Raw genomic sequence first — 24,922 nt, 5'->3', positions numbered from 1 at the left:
ACAACTAAGTTAAGTGCAACAACTTTCTTAGTAGTAATTGTCCATTGTGCTTGTTGTCGCATGAACTATTTTCCCTAACGTATGAATTAAATGTTCTTACATGGCCTTTGTGACTTACATGATCTTTATGACTCTATGTACTTTATGGATTGACTTGGATAAGTGGAAGATGTTGAACGTTGAGAAGACAAAGGGGCCCCTCTTTTCCTTCGTCTTCCTCATTGATACAAATGTTAAGGAGACTAAGTGGCGCCCCTTCCTCTTCGTCTTCCTCAATCTTCTTATATAAGGGCGTCCAATCCTAAGATCCAAAGGGTGTGCAAGTAGGAACATTAGGAGTAGAGGAATTTGGTTTGTGATATATTTGAGAAGGTTCTAAAGCGATGATCTTCTTGACGACAGTGAACTTCACAACTACAGCGTTGTCTTTAACATCTTCTCCGAGTTCTCCTCCTAAGATCACTATAAGTCTTTTGTTTAGTACAATAGAATATATTAACATAATAGATCAACATAATAAAATCAAAATAATTTTAAATGATGCACTTGTATGTCGATTCCTTTGAATTGTAAATTATTTTTCAGATTACTGGATTTTGGAAAGATGATTACCTGCTTTTTTTTACTGTTTATCCTAGACCTTACGAAAAAGAGATACATTATAATATTGGATGACTTCCTAAGTGAGAGAAACTTATTTTCTAATAAAATGATATTGTAATACTCAACTAGGTTAATAGTAGGAATAACATAATCCCACGTAGATAGTTACATTAATATATTTTAAGATTAATTTTTAATAGATATAAAATATTTTATTAAATATCTAATCTCCCTCGGGTTTAGGACCACTAAGAGGATATCATATTTTTACTAGAAAACCATAACCATTGATGTATTAGACGTGGCAGCTTGAAAATTCTGAAGTCGTGTTGGGTCCCATCAATTTGAATATACAAAAAGATCAAAGCAATGACTTTTGAATGACTTGTTTGATTACAGGGATTTGCATTTGTATATAGATTTGTTTGAAATTTTGTTTAAATTTTTGAGATCGGTGGATTTTGGATGAACTTGTGCAATTTGAATTGTTGGTATTTGGGCCTGGTAAGTTGGCGCTCGAGAGTCAGGAGCTCGGGAGCGCTCAGAAATAAGGTTCGGAGTCGTGTAGTGCTCGGGACAGGATGAGGAGTCATACATGGCTTGAAAATTGGATTCAAAATCATAAGGTGTTCAGGAACAAGGTGCAAAATCATACTGTTACGAAGAGAACTAAAAAAAAACAAATAGGTGATTATTCAGAAAAAGATATGCTTGCTCTTATACAATAACCTTTTTCATTTCATTATTTTCTACTCTCAAAATCTCATTTAAACATTGTAATAGTCTTATCTGGACAAGACCGGTGTCCTCTGACTATATGTTAATCTTCAATAAAAAAGAAATCTTTCTACTTGATATGGAGAACGCAAGGAGTGCTCGACTATTAACATCCAAAAGACGAAGACATTTGTTAGTCTACTTGAGCTTTAGACCGGAGGTCATTTTCAAATTTAGGAAAGAAATCATATATTTAAAAATTTCACTCAAGTAATCTTAATCTTTAAATCAAATTCTTGATCAATCTAATATTTTTTATATACCTATCTAGTTTTTATCATCCTAAGTAATCGGAATGAATTATAATTTCTACTCGATCATGCTCAATCATTCCGACCCGACTCGCTAATACTTTCCCTAGTCTTCTCACGTGGCAGCGGGCAGCACACGGGTTTGTCGGCTGCTACCTGTGGGCTCTGACGTGGCTTTCGGCTTCCTAGACGGATAAGCCTACCGGTTCCTTTAACGTGAACTAACCGCTCACTGCCTGTGCGCGCGCCGCCCACTTATTTATAGTATCGTTACTTCCTGTTCATTATTCTGGACTCGTGTTTGAGATGGAAGGTAATCGTACCTTGGGTGTGCAGATCGCAGAATCAAGTCCAAAGAAGTAACGTTATTTATCATCCGTCTCTGTCCGCTACGGCCGCCATTCCCATGGCTCCCCGATATAATTATAAATACTGACCCATCTCGCGCTTATTTCGACTCATCGATCGCTCTAGTTTATTGATTACTGTAATCGACGAAGGCAAGGATGCTAGGGATTTTCCACACCGCCGTGGCCCAGGCCCCGGAGGAGCTCCACAGCCCGGCCGTGCCTCCGAGTCTCGGTGCCTCCCTCCGGCGGCCTAAGAACCAAGACGACATTCTAAAGGACTTCCATGCCGCCCACTCCGGCCACTCCTTCTCCGTCTCCTTCGCTGCTGGCGCCGCACTTTCCTTCGTTTCCATTCACTCCCCTCGCACCTCCTTCCGCCAGAGGTAGGTAAAAGAGTGACGTCGAACTTCTTTAGTGCAGTATGGTACGCACCTCGTTTGCTGGGTCAGCGCACCTGATAGCGTTCTTTGCGGTCTTGCAGGTTGTTCTGTGGCTTCGACGATGTGTACTGTACGTTCGCGGGGAGCCTACACAACCTGAGCTCGCTAATTCGGCAGTACGGCTTGTGCAGCAAGACCACCAACGACGCGCTGCTGGTAATCGAAGCCTATCGCACGCTGCGCGACCGCGGGCCTTACCCCGCGGACCAGGTCGTCAAGGACCTCAGTGGCTCCTTCGCCTTCATCGTCTACGACGACAAGGCCGGCACCGTCTTTGCCGCACTGGTACATTTCTAGAAATGCATTGAGATATTCTGCTTTTGAGGTCTCATCTCATTCAGTTCTAACTCCGAAACAGAGCTCGGATGGAGGAGTTCCTCTATTTTGGGGCATTGCGGCTGATGGATCCGTGGTGATCTGCGATGACCTGGACGTCGTCAAGGCGAGCTGTGGGAAATCATATGCTCCATTTCCGACCGGTATTCTTCGAATTAAGTTGTTAAATCTGAGCCAAACGCTGCTTGCTGTGGGAAATTAGCTTCAATCTTGGGCTCGGTTTTGTTGGGAAATGTTGCAGGGTGCATGTTCCACAGTGAGGGAGGGTTGAGGAGCTTCGAGCATCCGCTGAACAAGATGAAGGCAATGCCGAGGGTGGACAGCGAGGGGGCCATATGCGGGGCGAGCTTCAAGGTGGACACTTACTCTAGGATCAACTCCATGCCCAGGGTTGGAAGTGCTGCGGACTGGACTTCATGGCAAGGATCTTACTGAAACACGCTTACAAAATCCTTTCTCGCTTTGTCGATGTCCTTGCAAATTTCTATAATAAGCCCTTAATTTGGAAAAATCTCAGATCGGGCACTGTACCTTTTAGTCACAAATATTTAGAAACAACTGTATATGACCATTTCATGATAAAAAGAATTGGTTTAATTAAAAAAGACAAACTGTAGGTAAAGTAAATAGCTGATATTGTCTATACCTTCTTCCACCCCGAGCATAATGCAAAGGGAGTGAGTCCCCTCAAGGCGGTACAATAGTTAAGATATAAGCTCAGAGTATTTGAATATATTTCCCTTCATATCTTACCATCTGCACTAATAGCTTATGATTTATCTCTTCATATCTTACCATCTGCACTAATAGCTTATGATTTATCTCTCCCGAGTTGATCTAGGGATGAATTAATGAATCATCTTTTGTCACATAATGCAGAGGAAGGGAGTGAAACAAATAAGAGATTATAATTGATTGAACAAACAGGAAAAATCATAGAGCTTAAGATAAGGAATCAGCCGTAATTAACGCCACACAGAATTAACAACCAAGATTGCATTCCTTCTTAAACTTGACGCGCAGGAATTACGTTTTCTTCATTCGATAAGATGCTAAAATTGAACAAAATGACGAGTAGATTGCCAGAATTGATACCATAACATTTAACAATGGCAAAACCCTGATACAAGTTGTCTACATAATGCTGCATCGGCAAAACATCAGCTAACCATAGCCTTGGCCTTCCTGATTCACAGAGCTAAAGCCAGAGAAATTCCCCATGTTGAGTTGTTGCGGCATCTGTAAAGGCAGTGGAGGTGGCGGTGGAAGTGACATTTGCAAGGATCCTGGTTGCTGAAGTTGAGCAAAGATACCCTTGCTGCTGTCATTATTAACAGATGAAACACCTTGGAACTTTGAGTCCTGGCCAATATGAGTTTGATTCAGCAGCCATCCACCAGAGATCTGATTGTTTCCATGTGCATCAGTTACATTCACGAATCCTTGTAGACTGCCTTGAGTTAGCATGAGTGAAGGATCCAGAGGTACAACCATCTGACCAGTAACCCAAGGCCGTTGAGCATTGCCTGCAAAAGTTGCGATCCCTGTTGGACCAGGTGAAAAACCCAGTACTGATCCTTGTGCAGGCCCTCCTGCCTGCAATTGTTCTGGGCGGAAAGCTTCATATGGTATGCCGTAATATTGCTGAGAGCCATCCACCGAGACAGGATAACTAAATGCTGTTGGGGGAATCATGGCCTGATTAAGGTTCACAGGTAATTGATAGTTTGGCGGCATGGGTGGTTGCAAAGGATTCAATGAATGCTTGTCAGCAAGGGATTGATCCGAGACTTGCTGACTCTGAGAACCAGCCTGCGTCATGTAACCTTGAGGTTGATTCATCCACGCATTGGACTTATCAGAGCCTTGAGGAAGGTTATTCTCAAACAGCATGGATGTTGGAGGCGCTGACATTATTGAGGAAGAATAATCGGTAGACTGGTGGTGTTGAGCAAGTTCTTCTCGATCATGTGGCTGCAAATTTGTACTGGATGAGAACCCTGGTTTGGGTGGGGCACGTGCAGTGGATGTCTCTTGCAGCAATGATTGTTTATGAGTGTCTGTCGATGAGGCTCTGGCCTCCTTCTCAGAGCCATCTTCTTTCTTGATATTAGATTGAATAAGATCATAATGAATTTCATGGATATGAGTCACAAAATCAGCTTGTTTAATGAAGGATTTGAAACAGTGAGGAGCAGCACATATAAATATACCCTCCATCATTTTTATGGACTGGATCTTCTGAATACGTTCATCACAGCTAAAAAACATAAGATAGCAAGAACATCAAACAAAATCATGTAAAAAATTCAAGGAATACTATAAATATATTATGCAACCAATGAAGCCAATCAAAGGGATTTTTTTCATTAATATTTTTTACTGTGAGAGATTTGTCTCATCTAGGCCAGAAATCCTTCCTATTTCCAAGTGAATGTCCAAAATCCAAAAACCAACGAGGATATGCCTGATACTGTATTAAAGATGGAGCAGTTGTATGTTCATATCTATCCAACAAGGGAAGTACAAACTGCAGATAAAATTAACTGCAAAGAAACTTCAATACTAAAGCATGCTGTAAGAACAGGAAAATCTATCAAGCTCCAAGTTTTGTAGGCCCACCATTTCAGATTTTCAGTAAACTTGTATAGTTCAGGACATAACTTTGCTAAAAATATGAGCCATATTAATAGAATATTAGGCAAAGCAAATATTTAGAGACAATCATACTAATAAGCAAAATACATAAGGGTCAGGATCCAAAAGAACAATCAAAAGCCAGTTAAACTTTATTGCAAAGAAACCACGACAATAAACCAGTGACAATAAAATTCCAAAAGAAAATACTTCACATCGGAAGCATTTACATAGATTAGGAAACCATTCAGCTTTTTGATGCATGACCACCACTGAGTGACTCGTCCAATAAAAAAAACTCGTTGAAACAGTGACAATAGTGAGGGAAAACAATCAAGCAGGTACAATCAAATCTCTAGTTAGATGCAAGAAAGATTTTAATACTGAAAAGACATAAACGACTCCAAGTATAGATGATTGATGAAAAAAATACTGAGCAAAAACAAGAGTTCTTACAGGTAGCAGCTAGCATCACTTCTTGCACATGTCAAACAAAAAGCGTGTTCACATGGTGCCTGCATACATTTTAGAAGAATTACAAATGAAACATATTAAACCAAATGACAAAATAGATGCACCTCAACCAAAAGCTAATCCGTTGGGTGCACACATCATAGTTAATGAAAACAATGAATGCAAGAGATAATGAATTACATCTATAACCATGAAGCCTACATCTAAAATTTGAATGGTCAAATTTCTGATCGAAATATAATAGATTTATGCAGTGAAATGCACAACTCCAGATACTTGTTGGATGACAAGTACCAGAGAAATATTTGAATGTCAACAGTGAAAGCAGAAAATTTGACAAAAAAAGGCAGCGGCCAGCGCCAATTCCAGAATAATGTAAACCATCACACTACATAGATTCTTCACATACAAGATACAATGTTTGAGATTTCTAGAGGTTTCACCATTGAGTAGAGAATGACAACAAGGAAGGAACTTTTACAGTCCTAAAATCCATAAAACAATTGTTAATTTGCATATGTGCAAGAGATTATATGATAAGTAATTGATATTCATTTATCTGTATCCTTGGATTCACCTTGAGAACACAATACATCAAGTCGAGTGAATATATGTATGAAGCAAAAATGACAGTTTCACAAAATTTCTTGTGATTTGGAATTTGTAGAGAAATGGAAAGACGGATCAGTGATAACCATTTCAAACTAGTATGTTGGAATTCCAAAACTGCAGATGAAGGCATTATTCTAAAACGCAGCTTAGGTGCCTGCCTAGGCAATCACCTAGGCAATTTTGATAAGGAGTCACTTCTATTGGCTAGGCAATCCCAATTTGGTGTCCTTTTAAAAAGCTACATTGGAAACCCAAGCAGGTCTAGGGAAAAGTTGTTGGTTCATTCAACGTTAGTTATTTTATCTATATTTCGATATTGTAGACTAAGCATAAACTAGATATGTAGTTTCTTAAAATTTGAAACTATAATATAAATTATTAAATTTTATATTTTTTTTGGGTTGCAATGTGAAATATTAAATGTTTCATTGTTGGGTGTTTAATATTTACTTATAAATTACGACTTATTTATTCGTAATTGTGAAATTGTTTTGTTTTGACTGTTATAGTTGTTACATATAATATATTATATTAGTGATTCTTAATTTAATATATTTCTCTTTTTTATTATAACATTCTAATGCTGACCACCTAAGCACTATGCAGTTGACCTACCACGTATCACTTGGAACTGCTTTTTAATCCCTTGAATGGAGGCCATGTATATTGAAATTTACTCATACGAAATGAAAGAACATGGCTAATCATGTTGCACAGAAAGATCAAGTCTTCCAACTAGTACTGATATGAGGGCCTGATTTGCAGATATGATTATGACTGCACAAAGAGCCATAGGCCAGAGTTCACATCGCCTACTCAAATAACCATGGACTGGTTGAGGCTTATGAAATGGCCACATACATGGGTGAACAAAATGGAGTTCAAGCAGAAAGCCTAAGTGGATCACATCTCTTATTGGAAACTAGTTGTGGCTCGCAAAGGAGACCAACATACAGAAGTAGTCACATTCGCGGAGATATTCAAACAAAAAAAGCATTAATTCTGAACTAAGACACAGGAGGATTTTTTTGCAGGAGGACCAAACTATCCTAAAGTTTGTAAAGAGCGCCTATCAATTTCCCATCCAAGCTAACACAGTTTCATTATGCCAATAGTGTGGATTATTTGCTTTGATGTAATGTCGTATAATGCAGAGGCATCATCTAGTTACATTAATACATTGCGTTCAAGTTTACTCCAAAGAGCTTAATATATATCTCTCTTCCATCTTTGATCCTTCTTAGCTCCCACTAAAGGTCTCAAAAAGAAGACGAATAAATCTAAACAGAAGTCAATGTGGCCAAGTCTTGAGTAATTTGATAATAGTAGCCCTTTGCACATGATCACGATCTTTGTATCAAGTGCATAAAGTAGAATTAGAGCACTTCAACCTAAGAATCATCTGAACTCAGATTGAGGCTTTGATGTGATAGTAATGATAATAAATTCACCTTATTGCAACAACACAACCTGCTCATTCATTGGATTCTTAGGCACAGGTTGCACGATATATGTGCGGCTCCAATTGTATCACATTTAAGTGGCAACCACTCTTTCTTCCTTGAAAACACCTAACAGAAATGCACTCATGTTTATGAGATCTTAGTTTCTTACGACAATCTCAATCCTTCACTTCAATTCTTTGCCTTTGTTCCCTCTTGGACCCCACTATAATGCAAGAGGAAGACAACAATATCAAATAATAGGGCAAAAATTAAAAGAGTGCATGCTACACCAATGTTGTAGCAGTTTTGACCAAGCTAGAGTAGTTTTGACCAAGTTGAATCGATTTTAACCATTTGGAGTAGTCTTGACCAGTATTGGTTCAGTTTTGACAATGTTGGACCTCTTTTGACTTACATTGGACTTGTTTTAACCAGTGTTGGACTGGTTTTGCATTGGACCTGTTTTGATGGGCATTGAGGCAGTTTTGACCAACGTTGAAATAATTTTGACCTGCATTGAAATAATTTTGACCTTTGTTGAAATAATTTTTACTGAGGTTGGATCAGTTTTGACTAAAATTACTCCAACAGTACTGATCAATCTGGTAAGGAAGAGTATGTCATTTTGACATTTATTTAACAAGAGATGCCCTTTTATGATATTGAAAATAAGAGGCGCCCTTTTGATTTTTGCCCAATATATATACCTACAAGATAGGTCAAAGAGGAAACAGAGATGGAAAGGAAGGATTGAGGTCACATAAGACTTCCTACTTCTACATTATGATTGCTTCAACAATCTGGTCATCCTTGCAAAGCATAGCTGACATGCCATTAGGACATGAAAATGTGTTCTTCCAGCCTTTTTGTGCAAAGAATATTTTGTCTATGTGATTGAGTCCTCTCATGAATCGAGATCAAATAGCAACCTAGTTGATACACATGATCTTTCTGCATGACATGCGGCACCGGATTCCACTATTGATTAAGAATAAATTAAGCACAAGTCTGGGATCCACAACATAGTATCCCCTCTTTGTTCCAAAGGGACAAAATCTTTGTTTCCAATTTCAAATCTCATCATAATTTTGTGGGCATTTCCACCCATGTGTTGTTCAATGAATTCCTTCTCAGGAAAATCTAAGCTCGGTAAGTAAAAAATACCGAAATCAAGGACTTCTTTCGGTCATATTTACAAGGCCACCAGAAAGAAATAATAGAATAGATAAACCTATCCTATTCGATTGATGCAACATTAAAACGAAAAAAAAAAAAAAGTAGAGGAAAGGGGGAAACCTCACCAAGCGGCCGTATATAGCGATGGGAAAATCGCAGCGGACGCAGAAGTGGACCCGATCACCGAGGTTTCTTCGGGAACGACGGCCAACCGTCCGAACGACGGCGGCAGAGGAGGTAACGGCGCCGACGCTCTTAGCCACCGGGAGATCAGCGATGATAAGGTGGTCGGGGCACGCCACCGTCACCGTATCAAACGCAGGAGGAGACTTGGCTACCGGCCCTCCCCCGCCGTCTGCCGACGGTCCTTTGCTCAGCCGGATCTGAAGCATATCCTCCTCCCCTTTCTCGTTCAGCCTTTTTCGGGTTTAGGTTTTGATTTGGAGACCGTGTTCTGCCTATAAATAGGCACGTGAAGGAACGCGTAGCCTATGGAAGAACTGGGATCCAAATTAGAAAATAATAATTAAAAAATAATAATATCTGCTCAGACCCTTCCCCAGCTTTGCAAGAATCGTACAGTGAGGGAGATGCGAGCAATTCCGTTACAGTGGACGAGCCTCGGCGTCGGCGAGGCGTCACGATACCACTCACCGGCTGGGGACAGCAAGTCCGGAAGAAATATTCCTTTTGGCCCTTTATTTTTATATCATTTAAAACGAAATCCAAATCAACTCAAGTCAACTATTATTATTTTAATATTATTATTTTATTTAAATTGAGTTGGTAGGCCTGTGCAAAATGGCCCATGATTGGACCAGGGACTCATTTATTAGATTGATTATTGGGAAATAAATGAACTGCACAAGTTTTGAATTTCCCCCAAAAAAATGGAAAGAAAAATTCTTTTATTAAATAATGATTTTTAAAGAGTCATCACCTAATTCACCTCACCACTACCACTAACTCATTAGTTTCTGAAAAAGCGTCTACTCGCTAAATTACTAAACTCGAAATTGCGCGGTCCGTCATCTGACACGCGTCCAATCAGTCCAACTATTCTCTTAAATTACACGCGTCTTCTTGCCAAGTGACGGAAATCTGTTTGATACGTTGATTGATACCAGCTGATCGGAGTTTCCTTTCCTTCATCTCTCGCCCTTTCTTCGAGCTGGTTAACTCCGTGGAATATTGTGGGCATTAATGGCGGCGGGGGCGCGGGAAAAGAACGGCGCTAAGGGTTGCCGTTTCGCCTCCCTCCTCGACCTCGAAATCCTCGCTTCCGTCTTCATTTCCCGACCTCTCTCTCTTCGCCTAGCACACCATTTTCGAGTTTAGGTTAAGTGTTCCGGGATCTCCACTTCTCGTGACTCAGGGTCTTCATTTTCTGTAAATTGAAGCATGGTCTTTATTTCCTTGCACATAATTGAGGGTTTAGAGTTGCGCTTGTGATCTTGGAATGGATGGGAGTAGCAGGTATCGTGAATCTGAGGAGTATTACAATCGTGGTCGGAGCAGTGACAAGGTGGTTGAGCTTGGCGAGTTCTTGTTTCCTGGTTCTTATTGTGACAGAGGTTAGTTTTTCTAGAAAAATTTTTATAATGCTACCAATTCTTTTGATACCTGTTCCTGGAAATAATATATATCTCTGTTCATTTTAAAGTATTTTTTTACTATGGGCCTGCAGTAGAACACTGTTTCTGACTCGTAGATTGTTTTATTGGTTGATGGTTGAGGGGCGGTGGGGGTTGAAAAATTGGCCAATAAATTGTTGAATTATTAATTTATGAATTGAATTTCGAGTTGTTTCCTCAAATTTGATCTTTTTATCACTTTGCCTCTTGGATTTCAGAACCTCATATTAGCCTCTAAATAATGTATGTTATTCCGTTACTCTATTCTCACGTGGAGACTTATGCCTATTTTCATTTTTAGGATTTACATTTGTGAGATGATGAAAGTAATTAATAGCTTATGTGAGGAAGTAATTTTTAGTTTGGTATAGTTGTTCGAAACCATTAGTTGGGTTGTAACAATTAATAGATTGATCCTCTTATTTGGATGATATGTGTTATTGGTATCCAAGTGGACATAAGGTATTTGGTGCTGCCATTGGGCTTTGTACAGTGTCAGTAGCAGTAATTCTACACTAAGGAATTGAACTTTGGATCTTGCCAAGATGTCTTAGCCTTAAGTGTGTACTATATTCAAATTTAGTCTTGCATCGATAGTTGTGAGCTAGTGAGGGGAGTTTATAGATTTTGATGAATTAACTAATAGTTACTTGACATTAATGTTGGAGCTAGTGGCTGTATATAAAAAGTTAATGATATTATACTTGCATTTGGGCAGGTTGTGAAATTGCATTTTGGTTTCAAGTTTGATCCTGTTACCTTTTTCCCTTGAATTTCAGAAAGCTTCACTCTATGGCCTCCTTTTTTTAAATTGATTTCAATTAATTCAACGGATATGAATGCAGAAAGTTTTCAATCATAATGTTGTATCTCGCAACTCATGTTTGATTAGCTTAACACTTCCTCTCTTGAATTTTAGAAAACTTCATTGTAGTCCCTATATTTTTTTTATTTTGGTTTAATCCTTATTGTACCAATTGATTATTATACTTTTGTAGCACTGAGTTTAAGATCGGTGGATTAAGTTTGATTGTTCGATCACTCATCTTGAATTTGGTCCCTAAATTTTATGAGATAGTTTTAGCTTATTCTGGATGACTATCTGTATGGTGTTTTTATTATAATTTGTTCAGCAATTTGCCAACTAGAAAACAATGCTGAAAGCTTATAGGTCGGGGAATAACTTTCATAAGGACTAATCGTCCAAGTATGTTTTTTCATTCCTGCTAGGTTTCTACCAACTGAAATGCCCTATAATATTCGTGAAGGATCTGTGAAGTAGCCAACACCACTGTTTTTTAGGGGTGATGCAAACCAGTGAGAAACAGCGAAGAAGTAATTCCTGAAAGTTTGCTCCATAGTAATATCAGCATGGTATATTTTTCATCACTCGGATGGAAGGGCAAGGTTGTGGTTCTTCTTGCCAATTACCCCTGGGTCTTCTAAGAATCCAATTTAGAACATGTGACAAGTGATCAGCTGATCTTTAAGCCCAATAGCATGTTCAAATTGAAGGATGATTGTCCTGAGGTTTTGAATTCAACTTGGATCATCTTGGAAAAAAGGGTTAACATTTCATCACCCTTACGAGTGACTTGATTGTCACTCAAGCAACTTTGCCTCACCCTTAAGACGAGAAGTTCTTGGTGGCATTGGCTGAGTAACTATTGTAGGAATAGGATGTCACAGCTTATAGATTTGGATCGTAAGAACAAATACAACAGCAACTAAGGCTTAAAATTTCGACCCATGCCGAGGTTTCGGTTCTAGATCGAAACAATACGGTTTCGGTACTGTATCGTGTCGTGCCGATATAGTTTCGGTATTTTCTAAATATAAAATATATTAATTAAAAATAAAATATTTAACATAAATATTTAAAAATAAACAATATAAAAAATAATCTTTAAAAAAAGGAAACGATATGAAAATAGATAAATAAATAAATAAAAATTTTATTATAATTTTTAAATTAAAATAAATGAAAAATAAAATTAATTAGATAATTTTATTATGGTTTAATAAAGCCTTTTTAGATTATCTCCATCATAGCTAAGAGTTGATTAAAATAATTAACTTAAGTTTTGATCCTGTCCGAACCAGGAGTCAACGGACACTGGGCACGTGGCGCTCCCTGCTGGATCCTCGAGTGCTCCGGCGAACCTGCAGCAAAACCGAGCCGGGAGGGGTGCCCCGGCGACGGCCCTCCGACGCTCAAGTTAGGCGAGAAATAACAAAAAGGTGGCCTCAGGATGAAGACTTGCGTACCTCTGGTGAAGAAATGGAGCCCTTATATAGACCTCTCGCAGGAGCCTGGGCGCGCCAATCGAAGCAATCACCTGCTTTCGACCATGCCCAGGTATGGGTCTGTCAGAAAGACGTCCATAAGGCCATACCGCTACTGTATCAACCTCTCCATGATGTGACGGCGAGATCCTCCATCGTGCACTTTTGTGTACGGCGTAATCATCAGACATGCCTTTGCTGACATCCCATATCCTGAGCCGAACGAATAGGCCACTTGGCTAACCTTTGCCGCTCGGCCATTCGATTCTCCCGCCTTGGCGTCGGAAACCCAAGCCCATGGCTGGGTTATCTTTGGTTCCGCTCGGACCTACTCAACCACTTGGCGCGGCCATTAACCGCTTAGTCAGCCCTTCATCTGTCTTCAATCTGAGACCCTTTAGGAAGTGGATCCCCCAATCTCACCGCCGGATCACTTGCCTTCCCTTCAAGTCTAGTCGAAGGAGGCAGTGAGTCCGACTGACTGGACTATGTGTCCGAGCGGGCGGTCGTCGCCTTATATTATGCCAAATTCAGCCGCTCGGCTCTTCGTTTTGGTTGTCTTGTCGCTGAACGGGGACATTTGCTTGTCTAAATCTTCTCGAAAATCACACAAATCCTCTTCATTAAGCCGAAGCATGCGCGGTATGGGCGCCTTAATTGCGACTGGTGACAGAGCGCCACGTGGCTCTCCTTGCGTGGCGGTGATGATCCGTACGATGGGACGCCGATTACTTTGAAATGGACGGTTAGATGATGACCTCGTCTTTAGTGACCTGCATCCGACGGCGGAGGCCGACCGGCCTCAGCCGTATAAAGCCTTCGTCTACTTCCTTCGCCGCATGCTTGCTTGCGCGTTGTCCCTCTGCCTCTTCTGCCGCCGCGACCTCCGACGATCCAGTTCCTGTTTTTTGGCGGTTACCATCCCACCGGTGATCTTTTCCGCCCGTTTCCTTCTCAGTGAGTCTTCTCCCTTCGTTTACAAGGTCTTCCCAACTCGTCTTGCCTCTTTCGTTCCCATTCCTTCGGTTTCTTGCTATCTTTTTGCTTCTCCGAGATGGCAAGCTCCTCCGAACCCGCTGTTGACGTTCATGGCCCTTGGTATCAGACCATGGAGAGTCGATTTGATGAAGAGGGGGCTCGGCGTCTTGTTCGGACGTATGGGATCCCTGATGACCATGAAATAATTATAGCCGACCCGACCGACCGACCCCATGACCCGCCGATCGGCACCGTTTGTTTCTTTTTAGACCAATTCCAGGGCGGCCTTAGATTTCCTACCCATCCATTTATTTTGGAGGTTTGTAATTATTTCCGCATCCCGCTCGGCCAGCTTGTGCCGAATTCCTTTAGGCTGCTGAGTGGGGTGGTCATCCTCTTTAAGCTGCACAGTATCCCTCTTGACCCCAAAATATTCCACTTCTTCTTCTACCCCAAACAATCTGAGTTGGGCACTTTTATTTTCCAAAGTAGAATAGGCTTTAAATTTTTTGATAATATGCCGACCTCCAACAAGCACTGGAAGGAGTTTTTCTTCTATATCCGACTTCCGGCCACCTTCCAACTAAATGGCGGACCGTCGTCGACCAGTAGGAGCTCGCAAATTCGAGCAATCCTACCTTGCGGCTAATCGTTGTGCAGTCGTGACAAGATCGACCTGCTTCTCAAGGGATGTTGTATATTTTGGGTTATCTCGTTCGGCCAATCTCCCTACCGCATGGAGGACTCTTTACTCCTTAGCCTTTTTTGTCTAACCGATTTTAATTTCTTCCACTGCAGCTGAAGTCCAAGGCTACCGCTCATCTGAAACTGAAGGTCGTGGAAATTGAGGCGGCTACCAAAAAAGAGCTCGCCGAGCGGGGTCTCATCCCCAGCCGCCCAGCAGATGCAGGAGAGTGGGGGGCGCAGTCCACCCCTGAAACAGAAGCTGCCCCATCCGCTTCAACGGAGGTGGAGGCGGATCCTGTTTCCTCGGCCCCCGCCGAGCTGGGAGTCCCTCAGGTCGGGGATCCACCACTGGAAGTTCGGCGAAAACGTCGAAGAGACTCCAGCCTTCCGCCGACCCAGGAGGACGAGCCACAGGCGCCGATCGGGGTCGCTTCGCCAGATCACACGCCGTCGCCTTTGTGCTCCTCCCGGGCTGTGCTCAAAAAATATAAGGAGGGAGAGCCGAGTCGCTTAGCAGCAGCGCACCAATCCTCTAAGCGACTCGGCTCTCCCTCCTTATATTTTTTGAGCACCGCCCGGGAGGCGATTAAGGAATCTTGGACTGCCTTCAAGTCCATCTCAGCCTTTGTGCGTTCAGCCGAACGGACCTCCCGCTCGGCGTTCAGCTGGGCCTCCAGATCCTGGGATCGCTGATCTAGCGCACGGACATCTACTTTCATCTTGTCCAGATCAGCTATCGCTCGCTTCTTCCGGGCAGTAGCGCGTTTGGCATCCGCCTCGCGCTTCTTGACTTGGCCCTCTCGGCCTCGAGGGCTTGTTTCTCCCGCTCGGCCGTTGGACCTCCCGACACTTGGAGTTTTTCCAGGAGATCCTCCAACTCGGCTAGCCGATGGCTAGTGGCGATTTGCTCAGCCCAACGCTATAAGGGAAATAATAAAATCAGGAGCCAAACGGTAGCATGGCACGGGAAGAAAAATGAACGTACCTGAGTGGCCTGCTGCATGTTGTTATCGCCCAGCTGCTTGGGCGTCATGAGGGCCACCTGAATCTGGGCGTCCTCGAAGAGCTTGGCAAGCGGACCCGTCAGGGTTATTTCGTGAACGGGGCTCGATGGCCGATCGGCAGACAATAGATATTCCTCCGATGGGAATCGGAGGGTGGTCTTGATGGTCGCGTGGCCGGCCGGCGCTTTTTCAGCCGTGGTCGCCTGACACGAGGACTCCCCTATGGTGGAAGTTTCGCCCAACCGTCGTAAGCGGCGACGAGTCCGTGGAGGAGAGTCAGAGGGCTGTGCGGTGGGTGAGGTCATTGGGGTCCCGATCCGCGACGGCGTGTGATCTGGCGAAGCGACCCCGATCGGCGCCTGTGGCTCGTCCTCCTGGGTCGGCGGAAGGCTGGAGTCTCTTCGACGTTTTCGCCGAACTTCCAGTGGTGGATCCCCGACCGAGGACTCCCCTGGGGCGAGGAAACACGATCCGCCTCCACCTCCGTTGGCGGATGGGCTTGGTGGGGCCCCTCTCCTGCATCTCACGGCGGCTAGGGATGAGACCCGCTCGGCGAGCTCTTTTGGTAGCCTCAATTTCCACGACCTTCATTTCAGATGAGCGGTGCGCCACATGACTTCAGCTGCAGTGGAAGAAATTAAAATCAGTTAGACAAAAAAGGCTAAGGAGTAAAGAGTCCTTACCCACGCGGTAGGGAGATTGCGAACGGAGATAACCCAAAATATACAACACCTGAGAAGCAATCGGTCGATCTTGCATCACGATGACCGCTTAGCCGTGAAGGTAGGCGGATTGTTTCGAATTTGCCGAGCTCCTACTGGCCGATGCGGTCCGCCATTCGTTCGAAGGTTCGCTCGGGAAGTCGGATATGAAGAAAACTCCTTCCGGTGCTTGTTGGAGGTCGATATTATCAAAAATTTAAAGCCTATTCTACTGAAAATAAAAGTGCCCAACTCAGATTGTTTGGGGTAGAAGAAGTGGAATATTTTGGGGTCGAGAGGAATACTGTGCAGCTAAAGAGGATGACCACCCCACTCAGCAGCCTAAAGGAATTCGGCACAAGTCGGCCGAGCGGGATGCAAAAATAATTACAAACTGGGTAGGAAATCTAAGGCCGCCTGGAACTGGTCTAAAAAGAAACAAACGGTGTCGATCGGCGGGTCATGGGGTCGGCTATAATTATTTCATGGTCATCAGGGATCCCATACGTCCGAACAAGACGCCGAGCCCCCTGTTCATCACATCGACTCTCCATGGTCTGATACCAAGGGCCATGAACGTCAACAGCGGGTTCGGAGGAGCTTGCCATCTTGGAGAAGCAAAAAGATAGCAAGAAACCGAAGGAATGGGACGAAAGAGGCAAGACGAGTTGGGAAGACCTTGTAAACGAAGGGAGAAGACTCACTGAGAAGGAAACGGGTGGAAAAGATCACCGGTGGGATGGTAGCCGCCAAAAAACAAGAACTGGATCGTCGGAGGTCGCGGCGGCAGAAGAGGCAGAGGGACAACGCGCAAGCAAGCATGCGGCGAAGGAAGGAGACGAAGGCTTTATACGGCTGAGGCCGGTCGGCCTCCGCCGTCGGATGCAGGTCACGAAAGACGAGGTCATCATCTAACCGTCCATTTCAAAGTAATCGGCGTCCCATCGTACGGATCATCACCGCCACGCAAGGAGAGCCACGTGGCGCTCTGTCACCAGTCGCAATTAAGGCGCCCATACCGCGCATGCTTCGGCTTAATGAAGAGGATTTGTGTGATTTTCGAGAAGATTTAGACAAGCAAATGTCCCCGTTCAGCGACAAGACAACCAAAACGAAGAGCCGAGCGGCTGAATTTGGCATGAGGGCCGAACGGCTCAAGGGATATTATAAGCGACGATAAGGCGACGAGTCAGTCGGACTCACCGCCTCCTTCGACTAGACTCAAGGGAAGGCAAGTGATCCGCGGTGAGATGGGGATCCACTTCCAAAGGGTCTGATCAAGGCGGATGAAGCGGTTAATGGCGCCAGTGGTTGAGTAGGTCCGAGGAACTAAAGATAACCCAAACGGGCTTGGGTTTCACGCCAAGGCGGAGAATCGAATGGCCGGCGCCCGTTGACCAAGGGCCGAAGGTGGTCCGCTCGGCCAGGATAAGGGCGAGGGTACGAGGGTTAGCCGAGTGGCCTATTCGTTCAGCTCGGATGTAAAGACATGTCTGATGATTACGCCGTACACAAAAGTGCACGATGGAGGATCTCGCCGTCACATCATGGAGAGGTTGATACAGTAGCGGTATGGCCTTATGGACGTCTTTCTGACAGACCCATACCTGGGCATGGTCGAAAGCAGGTGATTGCTTCGATTGGCGCGCCCAGGCTCCTGCGAGAGGTCTATATAAGGGCTCCATTTCTTCACCAGAGGTACGCAAGTCTTCATCCTGAGGCCACCTTTTTGTTATTTCTCGCCTAACTTGAGCGTCGGAGCCACCCTCTTATTCCTTCACCTACTTGGAGCACTCGAGGATCCAGCAGGGAGCGCCACGTGCCCAGTGTCCGTTGACTCCTGGTTCGGACAGGATCAAGTTTAATTAAAAAAATCCGAAATTCGACACGACTCTCGAGCTCGTGCAATTTCGGCGCTGCCGAAGGGTTGCATGCCCCCTTAACCATGGCTGCGGGGATTGCGTGACTCCTCTGGCACGACCGCGATGGTCCCGTTGTAGCTGCCGCACGGTCGCGTGATGCCTCCGCGGAGACAGCGGAAGGGTTATGCGACCCCTCCGCTGCTGTTGCAGGGTCGAGCAACCCCTCCGTTGTGGCCACGGGGTTGTGCAACATGTCACAGCTATTGCAAGTCTGGTGCCTAGGTTGTGTCGGTGCTAGTCGCCGAGTGGAACGAGATGTTTCACCCGTTTTGAGCATCTCGGCATGGCACTTTAAACGATGACAACAACCACCAATCCTTATCCCACTAGGTGGGGTCGATTATATGGATCCTTCTACGCCATTAGGCTTTATCCCCTACTATATCGTCATCTATTCTTAAATAAATTTTATCTTATTTTATTGTTACTAACGAAGCCTTTTTTGGTCTTCCTCTTGCTTATTTGATATGTATATTTGTCATAGTTTCACGTCGCCTAATCGGAGCATTTATTAGCGGTTTAAGTACACATTCGTACCATGTCTCTTAGAGTTTTCACTAAATAGATGCAACTCCGACTTTCTCTCTAATGCTCTTATTTCTTATTTTGTCTATCCTCGTATGTCCACACATCTATCTTAACATCCTCATCTCGGCAACTCTCAATTTCTGCTCATGTGCTCGAGTCATAGTCCAACATTCAATGTCATATAACATAGCAAGTTTAATCGCCGTTTTGTAGAACTTTCCTTTACGTTTTAGACGTATTTGTGATCACATAAAACACTTGATACTCTCCATTTCAACCATCCTGCTTGTATTATATGTAAGACATCTCTCTTAATCCTTTCATCATTTTGCAAAAAAGATTCTAAATATTTAAAACTTTCAATAGACAATTCGTTATCTCCTATCTTAACAATTATCTCATTACGTCTAATATTGCTAAACTTAAATTTCATATATTTTATCTTTACTCTACTAAGCCTCAAACTTTTCACTTCTAGTGTTTCCCGTTAAGATTCTAGTTTAGCATTTACTCCCTCACGTGTCTCATCTACCAAAACAATATCATCTGCAAATAACATGTACCACGGTGTTTTGGATAAGTTTGTCCATGATTAGTGTAAAAAGATAGGGTCTAGTTGATTCTTGATGTAATTTTATTTTTATTAAAATATTTCGGTTAATCTGCCTAAAGTCTTCACTCTGGTCGTTATTTCCTCATATATATCCTTATTTAGTTCAATATATGCTACGCTAACATCTCTTTTTTCTAAAATTTTCCATATAATTTCTCTTGAGACTCCATCATTAGTTTTTTCTAAGTCAATAAATATCATGTGTAGATTTTGCTTTTGCTCCCAATATTTTTCAATTAGTTGCTTGAGAAAATGTATAACTTCTATTATCGACCTTCCAGGCATGAGCTCGAATTGACTTTTGGACACCCTGGTCTCTTTCCCTAATCTTTTTTTTATTACTCTTTTCCAAAGTTTCATGATATGACTCATTAGTTTAATACCTCTATAGTTTGTAAAATTTTATATGTCTTCCTTATTTTTATATAAGGGAACTAGAGCACTTACCCTCCATTGATCAGACATTTTTGCCTTTTTAATATCATGTTAAATAAATTTATAAGTCATTCAACTCTTTGTTTTCCTAGACACTTCCATACTTCTATCGGAATATCATCTGGTTAAATGATTTATCCATTTTACATCCCATTTAAAGTTTATTCTAAGTTTGAATTTTATGATAAAAATTTAAATTTTTATACTACCTACTTAAATTACTAAGTTGGTCACCTAAACCTTTATTAAAAAGTTATTGAAAATACATCTTCCATCGCTCTTTTATTTCTCTATCATTTACTAGTACCCTATTGCATTCTACCTTAATACATCTTGTTTGGATAAGATCTTTTATCTTCCTCTCTCTCACTTTAGTTATTCTATAAATGTATCTTTCTCTTTTTGTATCCAATTTTTGATATAATTGTTCGAAAGTTTCATTTTTTATTTCATTCACTGCTTTCTTAGCCTCTTTCTTGATTATTGTATATTTTTTAAAGTTTTCTATATATGATTATTTGAATTAAGAGGAGTCATAGCGTAATGGTAAAGTTGCTGCCGTGTGATCTAGAGGTTATGGGTTCGAGTATCGGAAAAACAATCTCTTGCAAAGCAACGTAAAGCTGCGTGCGATAGACCCTTCGGACCCCACATTAGCGAGAGCTTCGTACGCCAAGCTATCTTTTTTTTGGATGAAAATGAAAAATTAAATGTACACTTCAAGTCTTAATTGATATTTCAATTTGTGTTCAATGACCAAGCAACAATATGGGATCAAAAATGCATCTTAATTTCTTTCCCTAACGTTTCCTTATTACATTGTTCATGTAAGATTTCATTTTTCTGCATATCAGTTTCTAGTTTTTGTGCTGGCATTATCCTTGCTTCACAATCATGTCCAGTGTTTGTCTGGCTTTCATGTGAAGAATAAGGGATATCAGTTTGACTCTTTTCTAAACATAGAGCTTTTTCCTATTACTAACAACTAATCACTTGATCTTGTTTTATACTGTTTCTCCATTTCTTAATAATAAAATGTTGATAATTATGGTCTTTAATCTTATGTGTTTTTTTTTACATTCGTTTCTCTTAACTCTATTACCTATTCTGTCTCTGAAAAAGGTAATGTAGGACAAACAAAAGCAATAAATGAACAGATCAAATCTCACTCTACCCCACGTAATGAGATTGCTTCGCGTATACAATTCACTAGTGCTGCTATGGAAAATCCTTCTGTTGCTGATTTGGAAATGTTGCAATCTGTGAATTCCTTCTCTGAACTTCTGAGTGGCAATGCTTATCTTGGATCAGGTTTGAATTTTATATTAAAGTTATTTTCCATTTTAGTTGTTCATAAGAAATGAGACATTTCAGCTCAATATTGCTATGGCACTTCTATGCTCCTAAGGCAAAGTTATCATTACTTCTCAAGCATAACAGAAGTATTTTTTCATTTCTTCACCCTTAGGACTCATGTTCACATGCTTAGCAAAATCAGGTTGCTTAGACCTCTATATTGATGCATTAGCTTAATAATAGGAAGGATATTTTTAGTTGGTACATCGATGCATTAGCTTTAGTCTAGTATGCCACATATTTGACTATATTTTCCAAACTTTGCTAAGCTTTCTCTACTCTAAATTATCAACTGTTTGAAGCACTGATGTAAGGGTCGTCATAGCTGCAATTCTACTGGAGTACAAAACTGTCAAGAACTTGTTAGATGAGACACCTGAAGTGAGATGTCATGACTGCTGATGGAAACACATATTAACTTGAACTACTATTTCTTTCAGTCGTCCAGCCAAATAGTAGGTATTTGCCACAAATGATTTCAAACTATGCCGTCCCAGTGCCATGCACGAGTTTTGTTAGAAGCAGTGATTTGAGTGTGGTGCATGGGAAGAATGAAGTAAGTATGACTATGTTGTTGATTAAATAAAAATATTATGAATTGTTGATTCTATGTAAATTTTTAATAGAGACTATTGTGCAAGGAGTTGATGAGCAACAGAGGATGTGGTGCACTTCAAGCATGGGAAAACAATGAACAGGCAACACTGCAAATAGGGAATCGATCAACATTTCCTCCTGAGTCAGAAGTAGCAGACGATGTATACTTCCATTTATAATGCTCTTTTTCTAATGTTATTTTTCTTGATTATCTGTTTGTCATCTTTTAGTGCATAGTTTCTAACTTTCTATTATTGGATGTTTTATTTTCTGTTTGATGGAGGTTCACTCCATTCACCGTCATTTAAGTAACATTGTTTATTTGATAATTTTTATGGCACTTCTAGTTTTTCAAATTCACTATGCCATCTGAAATGTAAACAGATGGCAAATGGTAATTACCCAAATAAAATATCTTTTTTCAATTATACTGCCACTGAAAAACTCTTAGTTTTGGTGACCTTGTATCCACATGTCCATTTTTGAGATTTACAATTTATTGATTATGTGGAGTCATGGAGCATGAAACTTCTAATTGTTCAACAAGAGGCAGTTCACATAATACAAAAAATGACTTCAAATTTCTTAAAATAGAAGGAACTTGGATGTAAAGACTTGCAAGTTGCTCTGTGCAAAGAATTGACAAAAAGTGATGTTGGAAACACCGGGAGAATAGTACTGCCAAAGGTGTGAACCATTTCCCCCTCCTTTTTTTTCATTCTTGCTTAGTGTTTATTTAAATAATAATCTTAAAAAGTGCTTGAGGTGCATTAAGCAATTATGATATGTGCAACACACATGATTGAATCCTGGCATTCCTTCCAAAAGAATTGTCAGTTTGATATATCTTTTACGTTTAGAGGGAGGCTGAGGCTTGTCTTCCTCCTCTATCTGAAAGAGAAGGCATAGTATTGCACATGGAAGACATGACACTTCAATGCTCATGGAAATTTAAGTACAGGTACATCTTTAGTTCATCTACAGAAAAACCTATTCTTCATTTCAAAATAACATTTCATTGAGCAAAATTGAACTTCATTTCTCAAAGAAAATTGTTCTCTTGAGCTTTTTAGTTAAGGCTTCCTTGTTCTAAAGCATCCACCAAAAAATTACACAATTTTAGTTTTGGTTTGCCCATTTATAACACTTCTACTACCATAGGTTGACCTCAAAAAGCAAGCTCTATTGGTTCCTACTATCTGGGATCAACTATATTTGTCATAAATAATCTCTTTTAGTTTCATTAGTTGTAGCCCTATCATAAGTTTGAACTCTTATTGATTCCATTTGTGAACTATAAAATATGTTGGACATCCTTAAAATGTCCATATCATCCTAACCTTTTTTTTCCCCTTTTATCATCTATTAGAGCTATTATTCTGGGTGAATGAAGTTTTTGTCTAGATTTTATCTTTTCTAGTTCACATATCCATCTTAGCATTCTCATATATGTTTTATTAATTTTTAATATGTTGTTTTTCTTAATTACTCGATACTTTGATTCATAAAATATTGACAGGGCACACTATCGTCTTTTATAATATTCTTAGTCCGTATGCCCCTCTATTTGGATCATTTATTTATTATATTTTATCAATATCTTCTTTCTGAATAATGACTTCAAAATATCTTAAACTACTTTCTGAATTATTTCCTGAAAAGAAAACAAATCTTGCACAACTATTTTCAAGGCAATGCTCAATATAATCAGACCTCCTGTGGATCAACTTGCTTTCCTGAAGTACAAATATTGCACAACTATTTTTAATGCAATAAACGCAATGCCTCGTAATACAACCTCCTATGTATCCACTTGCTTGTTCCTTAAGTGCAAATATTGTACAACTATTTTCAGTGCGTGAAATAGCCGACCCCACCTAGTGGGAAAAGGCTTGGTTGTTGTTGGTTGTTGTATTTTCAGTGCGTGAAATGCAATCCTTCTCTGTATTATTACGTGTGTTTCAACTTGCTCTAGTTCAACTATTCTACATCATTCTTTTTAACTTGGATAAATCTGCGGCTTTGATGTTCTGAACTGGGTGTGAAATTAGCTATAAACTTCGGAGTAACCACTTAATATTGTTAGTAATAGTCAATCATTATTGTTGGTGAAATTAGATATTCAGTATTCTATTTTCTTCAGCTGTTGCTAGTTTGAGTTGTTTTTTTATCATTGTCTTTAGGTTTTGGCCAAATAACAGAAGTAGGATGTATATTTTGGAAAATACAGGTACGGGCAGTGGATGCTGCATCCCATGTCGTTTTTTTCTTTCTGTTTTAATTTTCCATTTCACATAATGGCTTCTCCACATTCAGGTGATTTTGTAAGGGCACATTGTCTTCAAACAGGAGATTCTTTAATTATTTACCGAAATTCAACTTCTGGAAATTTTGTAAGTTGAAACTCTCCTTTTGTCCATTTTAGGTGTTGAAAATGACTAGATTTTTTCTGTATTTGGTGAATCATAAATATGAAATGTGAATAATTTTCCTAATTTTTGAAGCTGGCAGCCAAATAAGTTGAGTTCTTTCCTAATTGCTCAATTTTGGGGGATTTGTCAGATCTTTAACTATAAGGACCACTAACTACATAAACTGCTAACTTTCCTCATTGCTTGAGTTTTAGGAATAAGCATTCAGTCACCTGATCAAATCTTAACAAAAGAAAATAAAAATCCCATCCATGTGTTTCTTCCACTGTGCGTGTGCGGACTGTATCTGTCTAATAATGTTTAGAAATTTAGAACCACTACAAAATTTTCAAGTTTTTTTGTATGTTCTCATTTTAGTTTTCCTTTTATTCTCCAGTTTGTTAGGGGAAAGAAGGCAAATCCACAGCAATCTCCTATGGATTTAGTGACGTGCAACTGGAAAAATCAATTCAGTACCGATGAAGAACACTGCAGCAGTTCCATGTACGATAAATGAAGCTAGAAAAGAGATAGGGGGGCATTCTGTGGAACAAAGATAATTCAGTGGAGATCGAAGCAGTGGTTCTCTCGACTGATCGTTTAAGGCATGGAAGGGGGTTATTTTGCTAACTATTTTGTTCAACTTTGTTTATTCCTTAGCATGAAGAG

The 24,922-nt window shown here is 40.9% G+C and overlaps 3 protein-coding genes across 9 annotated transcripts; 2 read left to right on the top strand and 1 right to left on the bottom strand.

Annotated features, from left to right (window-relative positions):
- Positions 1–2,073: 2,073 nt before the first annotated feature.
- LOC122001393 (stem-specific protein TSJT1-like) lies at positions 2,074–3,315 on the top strand. The gene is made up of 4 exons (XM_042556142.1): positions 2,074–2,364; positions 2,463–2,706; positions 2,780–2,900; positions 2,999–3,315. Exons 1-4 carry the CDS (start codon positions 2,138–2,140, stop codon positions 3,190–3,192), a joined length of 786 nt encoding a protein of 261 aa, XP_042412076.1. The 5' UTR covers positions 2,074–2,137; the 3' UTR covers positions 3,193–3,315.
- Positions 3,316–3,738: 423 nt separating this feature from the next.
- On the bottom strand, positions 3,739–9,753 carry LOC121980969 (E3 ubiquitin-protein ligase HAKAI homolog). Its single transcript, XM_042533263.1, has 4 exons — positions 9,682–9,753; positions 9,227–9,590; positions 5,851–5,909; positions 3,739–5,017 (listed from the first exon to the last, which is right to left on the bottom strand). Exons 2-4 carry the CDS (start codon positions 9,491–9,493, stop codon positions 3,922–3,924), a joined length of 1,422 nt encoding a protein of 473 aa, XP_042389197.1. The 5' UTR covers positions 9,494–9,590; positions 9,682–9,753; the 3' UTR covers positions 3,739–3,921.
- A 462-nt stretch (positions 9,754–10,215) lies between these two features.
- On the top strand, positions 10,216–24,775 carry LOC121980928 (B3 domain-containing transcription factor LEC2-like). Of its 7 annotated transcripts, XM_042533219.1 has the most exons (10): positions 10,221–10,439; positions 10,540–10,675; positions 21,012–21,200; positions 21,686–21,801; positions 21,872–22,003; positions 22,437–22,529; positions 22,703–22,803; positions 24,026–24,072; positions 24,159–24,235; positions 24,651–24,775. In XM_042533219.1, the coding sequence occupies exons 2-10, from the start codon at positions 10,561–10,563 to the stop codon at positions 24,768–24,770; spliced, it is 990 nt and encodes a 329-aa protein (XP_042389153.1). In that variant the 5' UTR covers positions 10,221–10,439; positions 10,540–10,560; the 3' UTR covers positions 24,771–24,775. The 7 variants fall into 7 exon arrangements, with proteins under 7 accessions (XP_042389182.1, XP_042389190.1, XP_042389160.1 ...); XM_042533248.1 differs by having other exon boundaries at positions 10,216–10,675; positions 21,887–22,003; positions 22,440–22,529; XM_042533256.1 differs by having other exon boundaries at positions 10,218–10,675; positions 21,890–22,003; positions 22,440–22,529.
- The last annotated feature ends 147 nt before the right edge of the window (positions 24,776–24,922 follow it).

The sequence above is a fragment of the Zingiber officinale genome, chromosome 1B (genome assembly GCF_018446385.1).
Source record: "Zingiber officinale cultivar Zhangliang chromosome 1B, Zo_v1.1, whole genome shotgun sequence".
In the NCBI taxonomy this organism is placed as follows: Eukaryota; Viridiplantae; Streptophyta; class Magnoliopsida; order Zingiberales; family Zingiberaceae; genus Zingiber; species Zingiber officinale.
The sequence above is the reverse complement of the archived record's forward strand: the minus strand, read 5'-3'. Positions and strand labels throughout refer to the sequence as shown.